The sequence below is a fragment of the Apostichopus japonicus genome, chromosome 22, assembly GCF_037975245.1.
Source record: "Apostichopus japonicus isolate 1M-3 chromosome 22, ASM3797524v1, whole genome shotgun sequence".
In the NCBI taxonomy this organism is placed as follows: domain Eukaryota; kingdom Metazoa; phylum Echinodermata; class Holothuroidea; order Aspidochirotida; family Stichopodidae; genus Apostichopus; species Apostichopus japonicus.
Window position 1 is genome coordinate 14,054,309 of NC_092582.1, and position 12,247 is coordinate 14,066,555.

The 12,247-nt window shown below is 39.0% G+C and overlaps 1 protein-coding gene across 1 annotated transcript; it reads right to left on the reverse strand.

The window, feature by feature from the left end:
• Positions 1-1,073: 1,073 nt before the first annotated feature.
• LOC139964358 (pancreatic triacylglycerol lipase-like) lies at positions 1,074-9,190 on the reverse strand. The gene is made up of 7 exons (XM_071965903.1): positions 9,134-9,190; positions 8,355-8,550; positions 6,876-7,027; positions 5,011-5,139; positions 3,874-4,105; positions 3,050-3,174; positions 1,074-1,924 (listed from the first exon to the last, which is right to left on the reverse strand). Exons 1-7 carry the CDS (start codon positions 9,173-9,175, stop codon positions 1,628-1,630), a joined length of 1,173 nt encoding a protein of 390 aa, XP_071822004.1. The 5' UTR covers positions 9,176-9,190; the 3' UTR covers positions 1,074-1,627.
• Between the last annotated feature and the right edge of the window lie 3,057 nt (positions 9,191-12,247).

Genomic DNA, 12,247 nt, shown 5'->3' on the forward strand with positions numbered 1-12,247 from the left:
GGGTGGGGGGGGGGGGGGTACTGAAGTGATGGGTGAAAAATTGGTGTTTCTTTACATATCACTCCTTTTAAGTAACTTCTAGCAGGGGTGTATTCGATGGGCACGTCGCCCCACCCACCAGTTTTGTGAAATACCACAAAAGTACGTTTTCATAAATTAAGGTTGCTACGTTTTGTTAATGAAAAGTTAATTTTGTGTCGTTTCAAGAAGAACTATAAGAAAGAATTTCTATAATTTAAGCTACAACTAATGCTTGTTAACGTTTGCGTGAAAAGGGTATAGATGAACGAAGTTTTATCACCCATTCATGACAGTTATCTGTTCCGGTTCCTATATACTTGTGTGATATGAGCACACCTTTATATTACTTCAATTACAACTTTCCATAAATGGAAACTCAAAATTTGGGGAAACGTTTACTTAAGTTCTACCTCTTTCCTCCTCTGCGCCCCCCCCCCCCCCTGTTCAAGGTACCATTTCATCTTTCCCATGTATCTGGGGTTTTGCTAAAATTGGTTCTACAACTAACCCTCCACTCAGCCCCCGCCCCCCTCTCTCTCCTATTGTATGTACTACTTCACTTAACCAATAGGGGCCTGTATAGTTGAATATGACAACGACCAATGAGAGGAGTCATTTATTATACCCCACCCCCTCCCCCACCCCTCACCTCTTATTTCCATACGCCGGATGAAAAGGAAAGTAAACATTCACAGATAATTCACCACATTACAACACTCTTCGCTGTCTCACGCCCTCTAAAATTGCCTCACGCGAGTGGAAAATGGTGATGTGGTCAAAAGTGTTGCCCAAGTGCCCTCCGCTGGTTGTCGAGTTAGGCATTGTGCATTCATTCGCAACATTCCCAGCTTAATAAGGATATGATTGTGTATACCAAACTAAATCTATAAGAAATGTCAACAACAAAATAGTCAAATCCTGCGGGATAGTTAGGCACATTGGATAAGCCATAAAACCGGATTATATATACATGTGAGGAGACCCACTGGCAGTGGAAATTCGAGAGAGGATTAAAATATGCACATCAAATTGATCACAAGAAGGAAACAATATCACTTGCATTAATGTTTATTGTAAATCTTTATTTAACATTCTGATTTGAAAACTTTAGGAGGTTATATCACACTGACACACATAGGCTGGATTACGGGGGCAGCGGGAGGGGCACTTGCCCCCTCACTTTCTCCCAGACCTTGAGGTTTTTTATCCAATTTGGTCTGTAATTTTTTTTTTATGCCCCAGCAGTACTGACAACTAAGCGATACAACTATATATTACTGGTAAATAATCTGTAAACATTGCACCATATTATATCCATAGGGGCTTTATTAAATCCCCAAATTTCTTACCCCCTCCCCTTATGGCCCTCTCCCAGGTTTGCCCTCTTATTTTCAAACATCAAATTCCCGCCTCTGCTGACACAGCGAGCCTGACGGAGCATAATTATGGTTGCACGAGTACATGCAGAAAATATCACCATCAGTTTAAAAATTCCCTTTTATTTTTTCAAATGTGGTATACTAATCCATTGGGCTTAATTGTTAATTGTCTATATTAAAATTACTCTTGATCATCTCCAAAATGGAAGCAACACGAAACTGTCATCTTAAGAAATACAGTATTGTGACCTTCCATTGGTCTCGAGATAACGCTTGCCAGTACAAGATGCTGTGGCCCAGTAACCCATGTAGTTACAACAGCCAAAGATACCACCGCAGCTGGTACACTGACCAGCTTCATAGTCGGCCCATGAGGAGCAGGCATAAGATGTAAATTTACATGAAGATGCTTCCACGCTCTCAGCGTACAGGTCAATCACTCTGTTGTGGCTACAGGCCGCCACGTCCGAGATACAGTTAGGCTGTTTAGATCCACCGTTAGGATAAAAGTCAACGTGACCCATCTATAGATATAAAAGAGCAAAAACATGAAAGCGATTGACGAATTATTATATCATAAATTGATAGGTTAAACAAAGATGTAAATACAAATAAAAAACTGATACTGAAATATATAAAAGTTTGGTCAAATACAAATGACTCTAAATACTGTTAACGATTTCACACCATGAGTAGACCTGGAATGGTTACAAAGGCGCACTAGGACACGCTAGGACTCGTGTCTTTACCAGCGCAATCTGGTGCCAACTGGTTTCACTACTATCATCGCACAACTAAACCGATGAGAGAAATATCATGATGACGTGTATGTGTGCCAATATTTGTGTTGGTGATATTATGCTAGTAAACACTCAGTTAAGGGACACTTGGATGAATTTCATATTTTGAAAGTAGATATCCCATTTTAAGTAGATGTACCATATTGTTGTAACTTGTGCTGGTCAAAGGTCATTTGAGGTCAGCAGAAGTCCAAGTCTGAAAACATTGTAAACGCGATATCTCATGACAAGAATCTAATTGGATATGGCAATTTATATTTAGTGATTGGATGTCCCATGTTGAGTAGAGGAACTATAATGTTTTATCGGAGGGCCGAAGGTCATTTAAGGTCAAGAGTCGTAAACACGATACGATAAGAAGGTAAACTTTGATGGTGTTTCATGCTAACTGGATGTTAAATTGGATGCTCAATCTTGATTTGATAAATCCTTTCTTCTACAGTGTACGTCGAAGTTCAGCAGTCAACGCCAGTCAGACCCTTTTAATCGCGATATCTCAAGAAGCAAAGTTCGAAATAAACTTAACAATCCACAAGTATACCAAACCCATGTCAATGTAATTAGAAACGAATCTATGGAAGCATGCACTAGGTGCGTGATAGCTCCAGAAGGGAAACTTCAGAATATCAAATTCCTAAAATATGCAGCTAAATGACTTCATAGAAAGCCTCAATCCATTTGCAATTTTCTTACTGTTGATATTATAAGCATGCACCGAGTATAGGCTCAGTTTACATGGATGGCAGTGGTTTTTTAAGACAAAACTTGCAGTATAGAAGCTGACACAAAAAGAATCCACATAATACGTCGTCATATGCGTTGTTTATAATAATTTCTTGACATGCTTACGTCAGTAGATGATCCGTACGTATCATCATCAGTATGAATGTTGTCTACAAAGTCGGCATCGCTAGGATCAAGACGACATCTTGAATCGGATTGAGAACTGAATCCTGGACCAGCAGGGTCAAGACCTGTAAATAAAACCAATCAATAAAATCTCATTTTATAGGATGAAAGCAAATCGGGTCTATAGAGGCTAATAATAATATGCTACATGTACTAGAATGGTTTCCAGGCTCGGATCCAAGGGGTATAGGGGTGGCTCCTACCCTCCTCTTCACCCTCAAACAATACTACAGAAGTAATAACTTTATTAGCATATACCTTGGTTGTAGGTTTAATGCAGACCGACCTAATTTGTATAATCTAATATAGCAACGGAGCGGCGAGCCTAACCATTCAATACTGTATGGTGATTATAATCCGAATGTTAGTAAAACAAGTTTGCTCAGCAAAACGGTTTTGGAATTTTAATCTGCTGTTTATATTTACTTCTTTCGCTTTCTTTCACTCTATCTGCGACATCACCCCCCCCCCTCCATACCCTCCTCCTTCTCTAACTCGGCAATTTTTAGTCAAGTGGGCATAACTTGTAAAAGTAAGTTAATAATACAGTTCAACCTGCTGACGCTAGCATTAATGTGGCATTAAAGGAGAATTTCCGAACAAGGTTTTCTCTTTTGTTGAATAATCTGCCTGTGTACGTATAGTTCATCCTATTAATGATTAAAGAGGACCATGGGAAGTGTCCCCGATAGCTAGGTAAATGACTAAAGCAGCTGTTACCAACTCCGTTGCTACGGGTAATGATCCACTATATTAGCTCTCACCTGTAATACGACTGACAGTGTGACCCTTGTTTTTGAGAGCCTCTCCAGCGTATCCGGATGCATGTGAGCCAAGACTATGTCCCGCAAGTTCAATCTTTGAGAAACTCTGTCCTAGCGCCTCGGCAAAGATGGCGATTTGGTTACCAACCACTCGAATGTTCTGTCTGGCATAGTTATAGTTCGCGACAGCCGCTCCGTTACGCCAATCTACCGCAAAGACGTTCGCACCTTCCTGTAATATAAATGCACACGAAATACGCAATAGACAAACAGAAAATATTATGTTAGCTGTAATAAGTGGAAATCTACTAACCCCTCCCCCACTCCCAAAGCAAGGAGAGGCTCACTGACAGCTAGAATATTTTGTAAAATATCCCTAGCGTACAGTACATAAATAGTACAACTTAACAAGTTCTCCAACATTGATTGTTTCAAAATTTGCCAGATTTATCACCATTTTACATTTTGCACTTAACGGAGCGCCATGATTACACATTTTTTTTTGCCCAACTGCTTCCCACGTTGCAGGAAATAAACAATAATAAAAGTATAGTATTACGTAGTAGACGAACATTTCAGGGGAAAGATTGAGACGGGTCGCTTAGCTTCATTCAACCTGAAAAGAGGGCCTTAATGATATTTCCTGCTTTAAGTTAATTTTTATTTTTCGGTGTACTCAAGGGGGAAGGGGGAGGTATATATGTTATCATCCTCATCTCCCCTCTCTCCAGACATAGCAAGGCGAGGGTTGTCGGTCTATATATATATATATATATATATATATATATATATATATATATATATATATATATATATATATAAATATATATATATATATATATATATATATATATATATATATATATATATATATATATATATATATAAATATATATATATATATATATATATAAATATATATATATATTTATATATGTATATATATATATATAAATATATATATATAAATATATATATATATATACATATATATATATCAAATATATATATTTATATATATATATTTATATATATTGCATTGACGATCTTTTCATTTCGTTAATAAATGAAGAATAACTGAAGAAATGGTGACAAAACAAGAGCAATTAATGTGAAGATAGGCATATAACTGATCACCTGATTAATCCAACCTTGATAAATGTCAGGGCTGTTTGCAAATTGGTAAGTGCTGAGATATCCATGAGTGTAGAAATGGGTCTTTTTGCTGTCATCAAATCCATACCTTTCCATCTTACCTAAATCTCCCTTCAAGAAATTAAGAGAAATCATTATTGGATGAAACAAAACAAGAATTAGTAAAGAAAGGTCAGGTTAGTTTTTTTTCAAATTAATTTAAACAAAAACAAAATAGTAGAAAATGACGAGTTATCTCAGTTAGCGTCTAATAGGTAGGAGATAATAACGCATGCGTATGATGTACAGCATATTATATCATTGATGCATGCAGTTAAGTGACAGGCCGTGTTAAGGCAATTTAGAAGGCTTATACCTGAAGAAGAAATATTGACGGTTAGCTTAATTCTTCTTTCCCGCGTCCCACCTTGAAAAAACGAATGGACATGTGTACAGTTTTTATTCACCTGCGGAAAGTGCATATGCCCCTCTCCCCTCCATGCTCCCCATTAGGTGCATATGCAAGGGCGGCGGAAGCACTTTTAATCTGGGGGGCACCGACATCAAATGGCACTTTGTAGAAATTCGATTGGACTGATGCAGCCTTATATTTAGTACCCTTTATAACTCTTATTGTATTATCTTATTTGCGTATACACATCACTCCATCAACGCCCCCCTCCCCCCCTCAAGGAAAATATGCATACTAGCACTGCAATATCCAATGTGCAAATTGGGAAACAAGGAACAAGTTTTCTTTTGAGACAAAATGAGGTGATATCATGCTAGATGCTTATGTAGGAATCTTCCGAATTAGAGTTTATTTCTTGTTAATATCTTAACAATTTTTTTTCCATTCGAAATGGTTTTGAGTTTGACCCACATAAATTCATTAAAAGTCAGGGGTGTAGCCAGGATTTGCAAAGTTGTATGCACGACTATGTGAGCGGAGCGCCACCATCGGTTGGCGCGGAGCGTACAAGAAAATTGTTGGTTTTACAAACCCCTCAGATGGCCGTAAACGGCCCTTCCCGAGTGTTCATTCTGGTTCCCTGGCCTCTTGCTAACTTGAGACACCTCAATTTTTATGAAGAAAAAGGGCACATTTTGAACCTGAGGAAAAGTGGGGGGGGGGGGCACGTGCCCCCGGTTCCGCCGCCCTTGTGCATATGCCTCCTCTCCCCTCCCTCCCCAGTAGCTATCCTTCATTACACGAGAACTACCTCCTCCCTCGTCTCCTTCTTTTGACCTCTACATTTTTCCTTAATTAATTTAGGAAAATGAGAAAAAAATTCCGTATCGCATTTTCTTGCGGTGCCTCCATATTTTCTTCCAAAATAGAACCAAAGCCATGCAGGACTGTAGCTGTCCCCCCCCCCCCCCCCCCCGCCGTTCGCCAGACCTGCATTGTAGACCTCAGATATAGACAAGTTTGCGACATCTACCTCTGAGGGGGTGGGTCTTTAAACTTCTTTCTTTTTCATTTGTCCTATATTCTGAAAGGAATATATATATATATATATATATATATATATATATATGTATATATATATATATATATATATTCATATACATATATAAATATATATATATATATATATTTGTATATATTTATATATATTTGTATATATATTTGTATATATATTTATATATACATCACATCTTCTTTCTTTTTCATTTGTCCTATATTCTGAAAGGAATATATATATATATATATATGTGTATATATATATATATATATACATATATATTTATATTTATATATATATTTGTATATATATTTGTATATATATATATTTGTATATATATTTGTATATATATTTATATATACATCACATCTTTCTAAAATTCGGAACATTATTACTCACGGATTCCACGGCAACGCCATTGGGGGTTGAAGGAGTGTACATGTAGAAAGTCGTTCCGATTTCTGCCTCGGTCATTGGTGGCCATGCCATTTCATGACAGGACAGGCTATTGTCCAAAGTAAATCCATTATAATATTCTGTTGAAGCGGTTGCTTTGAAAGGAATAATGCAATTATCGGTTACACAGCGACATGACGGATATAAACATCTATAACTGAACCAGAAATAAACGGCGACATCATTGACCAGCCACCAGCCGACTTGTAATATAGTGTATAATTTCTAAATTTCAGGGGCAGACTGACCGGTCATCCAATCGTGCAGTATTCGTACCTTAGAGCTAGAGACCCTATCCTAGCGTCTCTACCTAGAGCTAGAGTTCCTGTCTCTATAAAGGAACTCTACCTAGAGCAACAGAAGGGGGCCCTCTATATCTCAAATCTGATAATGTAGTGTATACGCCCGCGCAAATGTGTTGTCCCTATTTTCTAACTACGCGTGTTGTTTAGTAATGTATCAGAAAGAAATACTCTACATAATTATGAACAAAAGATAAAATTTCAATTTGTGTTGTTATATGAGTAGGCCTATTTACATTCACGCAGGTACGTGTCATCGTATCAAACAACTACTTGCAATACTTAAAGCTCTTATATTTGAAGCTCGCACGCTCACTTTATATTATATGTTTCTTCATACTGGCATTCAAAATAACAATTTAAATAACAAACTGGAAAATTAGAAATAAAAAAATTGATGTTAAAAGTGGGCACCTTGTCTTAGGTTGGGACGGAGAGAGTAAAGGTCGAGGATCCTCTTATAAGTCTTTTATTGCTGACTATATACAGATCATGGAGGGCCGTTATTGTCTGTTTTATAATGTGCCCAAAATCAGCGTCAGCCCGCCCATGATAAAGCTTACCCCTTCCTTTACTTTCTAGACAAGGTGAGATGAAAGTCAATGTATGCATCAACATATGTTCAAAATGATGAGATTGTGCTATTAGGGGGAGGGGGGGGGGGGGGCTAGGTTAGACAATTGGAAAGAGTACGGATGATGAGCACGTTATGGGGATTCAACTGGGAGATATTTATATAATTTTTATGATTCTTTTTTTTTTGTGAAAAATCATTGTAGTACGAAAATCATCTGATTTCTAAACCGGTGTCCTGATGATGAGGGGAAATCGAAAGAAAATATGATCCCCTGGCCCCTTCAGTCACAGACACACTCACATATGCACCCAAATACCTAACAATGCAAGAAATGAATTTAGGTTTGACACTGTAGATATGCAAAACAGAACAATCCAGAAAGAATCTTAACTTTATAACTTCATCAAGAAGAATATATTCTAGAATTTTGAACCTTACATATGCATGAAACAGTCCTCTGAAATTGATAAATATACAACTAAATGAAACGTAAGTTTGTTCCTTTTCTTTTCTTTTTCTTGCATATTTTTGTATAAAACTTACCCGAAGCTGCGATTGCCAATAGCATAAAGGCTAACATCTTGAAAAGGTTTTGAATTCTTCTTTCCGAGGTTGAATGATGCAGTGATGTTACCAGGGTAATCGACTTGAAGATAATTGCCTGTCTTATATCTTTTACTAATTTCTTTCTTTTTTCTGGTATATCACGGATTGGGAAAGGCCCAGGTGTGTCTGCAACCTATTTAATAATCAGCACTGTCTACATTTGTATTTGGTTTAGATTATAGGAACCTTATCATACAACAAAATGCCATTGTCTTTGACAATCGGTAAACATATATATATAAACTTACATGAAATATACACATTATCATCTATATCTACATACGGTATATGAAGAACATATGTGAGTCTTGGCAGATGTTTAACATCAATGTTTAATGATGACTCGTGCGAGAGAAGAAAGATACGTGCAGCATCCAGACTTAGATACTTCATAGTTACTACACCATATGTTCCTACATAGCAGGCCTCAGTTGAACTATAAAGATACTTAAAGGTCGCTAACAAAAAGACTGAGCTAGCTTGACCCAGTAATAAAGTTTAAAATCTTCATCAAAGTTTATTTTCGAAGAATCATCAACGAATTTAAACCGTATTACACGTGTAAGCAAATATATGTGTCCTATATGTACCGTTCTTTGGCATATTAGGAGTTTGACTCAGTTTTGATTGTCAATCAACCTCTCGGAAAATAGAAAGTTGAGAATATAACTAAGAAACGTTACAAAGGATTTAATTAAAGAAAAGAAAAGTATTACACCGTTAATCTGCGTGAATCTCATAGGGTGGAAGTGGAGCATCAACGATTCTGTTTCCCTTCCTGGATCATTGCACTGTTTATAAGACAGATGCTTGAAGATAGTAGTAAAATATGCTCTTTGAAGCCACGTAGCTTAGTTATCATTGTTGACTTCAGTTTACTTTAGGCCAAGAGTTAATGACCTTTTTTCTTACATTGTAATTGAGGGGTATATGTTACAACAGCATGTGTCTCTAGCGGAACCTAACGGAAATAGTACTTTTGAAAGTACTACCAGACAGACAGACAAGTGACAAGACAGACATCTGCAGATTGACCAGACAAGGACGTCGTTCCGACGTCTACGGAACGTGTACCAGGCGCGTATCCAGGATTTTCAAACCCGGGGGGCGCGAATTACTATCTAAGCGGAGCGCCACCATCGGTTGGCGCGCAGCGTACAAGAAAATTTCTTATTTTGATACCCCCCAGATCACCGGAAACGGCACTTCTCGGGCTTGAAATGACCAACCAGATGTACACTTTTTGCCTGAGAACCAAGTATTTCCTAATAGTTTTTTTTTTCCATCCATAACCTTTTTGAAGATTGTCAACCCGGCACACATCATGTTCGACCTGATCGCATCTCCTGTGGGTCTTTGCTTTTGTAGGTGATTCTACGTCGCGGCCCACAATACCCGTCAGCCCCACTTTTCAAGGTTTTAAGCCCCATATTTGTTCAGAATTTGAAAATTCACATTTCTCGTGAATAAACTCACTTGAAAACATACCCATAATGTTGTACAAAATTTCATCTATGGACAACCAATATAGAAAAACTTCCTTCAACCCCTAACAGACCGGTCAAAATTGCACGAGTACAGGGAAGTGTGATGCAGAATGTTGGTCAGAAATTTTCGAAACTTCAGACACAGTTAATTTATTGGTGTACAAATATTAAAACCTCTTATAACGGCTATTATAAAACTTGGTTGAAGGAAATGAAAAAATAGCAGATATTTCCGAAACCGAACACTACACACATAGGCGTAGGAGGCGCGGCGGCAGTGGCGGAGCTAGGGGTATTGGTCAGGAGGGGCGAGAATGGTCTGTAGGGGCGCTTTCGACACTATCTAAGCGGAGCGCCACCACTGGTTGGCGCGTAGCGTACAGAAAATTTTTGAGTAAAGATACTCCCTAGATCGCCGGAAATGACCCTTTCCGGGCCTGGCTAATTTGCAGATAAACGAAGAATAAGGTGTCATCGCCAAATTACACCAACAAAATGTGACAAATGTCAATAAGTAGATGAGAGCGCAATAAAAAAGTCAATAATCTAGAATAAGTAAAAAGTGGTAAAGAGCTGAAAAAGGCGCCAGCAGTCCATTTGAGTCCGTCAGGGGGGCATCCGCCCCCATGACCGTATGGACGCTCCGCCACTGCGCGGCGGGGGTGCAGCCCCTAATTCGCCATTACTAATGTAAAAGAGAGTTTTGACATAATTGGACCTCCATGCTTTTTATACATCTACATGAGACATGTCGTTGTTTACATTAGCATCCCGCGGTATACTGCGCAATTTTAACGGAACGTACGGTACATGATGGCATGCGATGTATTAACCGAGGCTTGCTTATATGATATTGAAATTAACACGTTGAGCGCGCGCGAAAATTTTTGGTTATTTTTTCAGGCAAGTCGGACAGTTTTGAGGCTTTTCATCCTGGAACGCCATTTTCATGCTCACTGATATGATGTGATATCTGCTGTTTGCGTTACAAATTCAAACAGGCGCGTAGCGACGAATTTGTGAAGGGAGGGGCGAAGCCTGTAGGCAAATTATCTAAGCGTAGCGCCACCATAGGTTGGCGCGAAGCGTACAAGAAAATTTTGGCCGAAAATGCCTCCCAGATCGCTGGAAATGACACTACCCAGGACCATTTGTTAGCGCGAAGCGTACAAGCAAATTTTGGCCGAAAATGTCTCCCAGATCGCTGGAAATGACACTTCCCAGGCCTTGTAAGTTGCATCTAAGCACTTTCTATTTTGAAATTACTTAGCGATATCATTTAAAAAAATGCTGAATGGGGGGGGGGGGGGTAGGGCGGTCGCCCCCATCCCAAAAATCGTCATGTTCCCCGACGACGCTGTCGAGTTCGAGACCAGCCACAGTTGGTTTCATAGCACAATTCTACACACGCGTTATGATAGACCATATATAGTATATATATAGATCATTAGTGAGAGAGGAAAATGGAAACGTCAAAAAATGGAGTTGTCGGTGTAAGGGGTAGGGTGAGTCACACATTTACGAAATCATTGATCCGTCACTGGCTACCCTTCAGCGCTGTAATGATGTCACTGTTCCTCTTTCTCTTCCCGATGTCTTCGCGTTTTTCTTTTACTCCCTCCTTTTCTCCTTTTTCTCTCTTTCTTCATTTTCTTTTCCCTTCCTTCCTCTCCTCCTCCTCTTTTTCCCCCTTTTTTCCTTTTTTCTTCTCTTTTTTTTTCTCTCCTCTTTTTCCTACCCGGGGGGCGCGCGCCCCCAACGCCCCCCCCCCTGGATACGCACCTGTGTACTGATCCACTTTTTACAGCTGTGCAACCTCACAGTAGCAGAAACAACGAGGTAAATGAATCTGGAGAAACTATCACACAGTAAATACGCGCGTACGCGCGTACCATGTATGGAGGGTCATGTGATGTGTTCCAGGGTGGTACTAATATACTACTCTCCCTATTACGCATGATGATTTCACCCAACTAGTACGTAAATGTGTTTGCGTGCTTATAGCAGCAGACGACACCCGTTACCTAGCAATAACCGTGCATGTAGCCTAACGTGATAGCTATATTCCCGTCGAGCAGCATTAGGCTCTGTTCCATGGAGAATTCCGTGGTTGCACTGAACTAAACATTTCCCATTTCTACATTCACTTATAGCGTGTAGTAATAACGTTAGGCCATATGAGACAAAGCTTGCCCCTAGAGCTGTATTAATAAGTAAGATTATGTAGAAAGCCTGCCTTCATTCAAGAGAATAAGGTTGAACGTTAGCATATTAGCACTATTTCGTAGGCCTGAAGTACCAGTACCTTCTTATGCCGTTAGTTCCCATATCCGAACCGACCAA

Coding starts and splice junctions, on each gene's coding strand:
- LOC139964358 (XM_071965903.1), bottom strand. CDS start 9,175: ATGCTCCACTTCCACCCTATGAGATTCACGCAGATTAACGGT. Junction 5,140..6,875: donor ATGGCGTTGCCGTGGAATCC/GTGAGTAATAAT, acceptor AATTTCTTGAAG/GGAGATTTAGGTAAGATGGA. Junction 4,106..5,010: donor ATCAAGGTTGGATTAATCAG/GTGATCAGTTAT, acceptor TTTATATTACAG/GAAGGTGCGAACGTCTTTGC.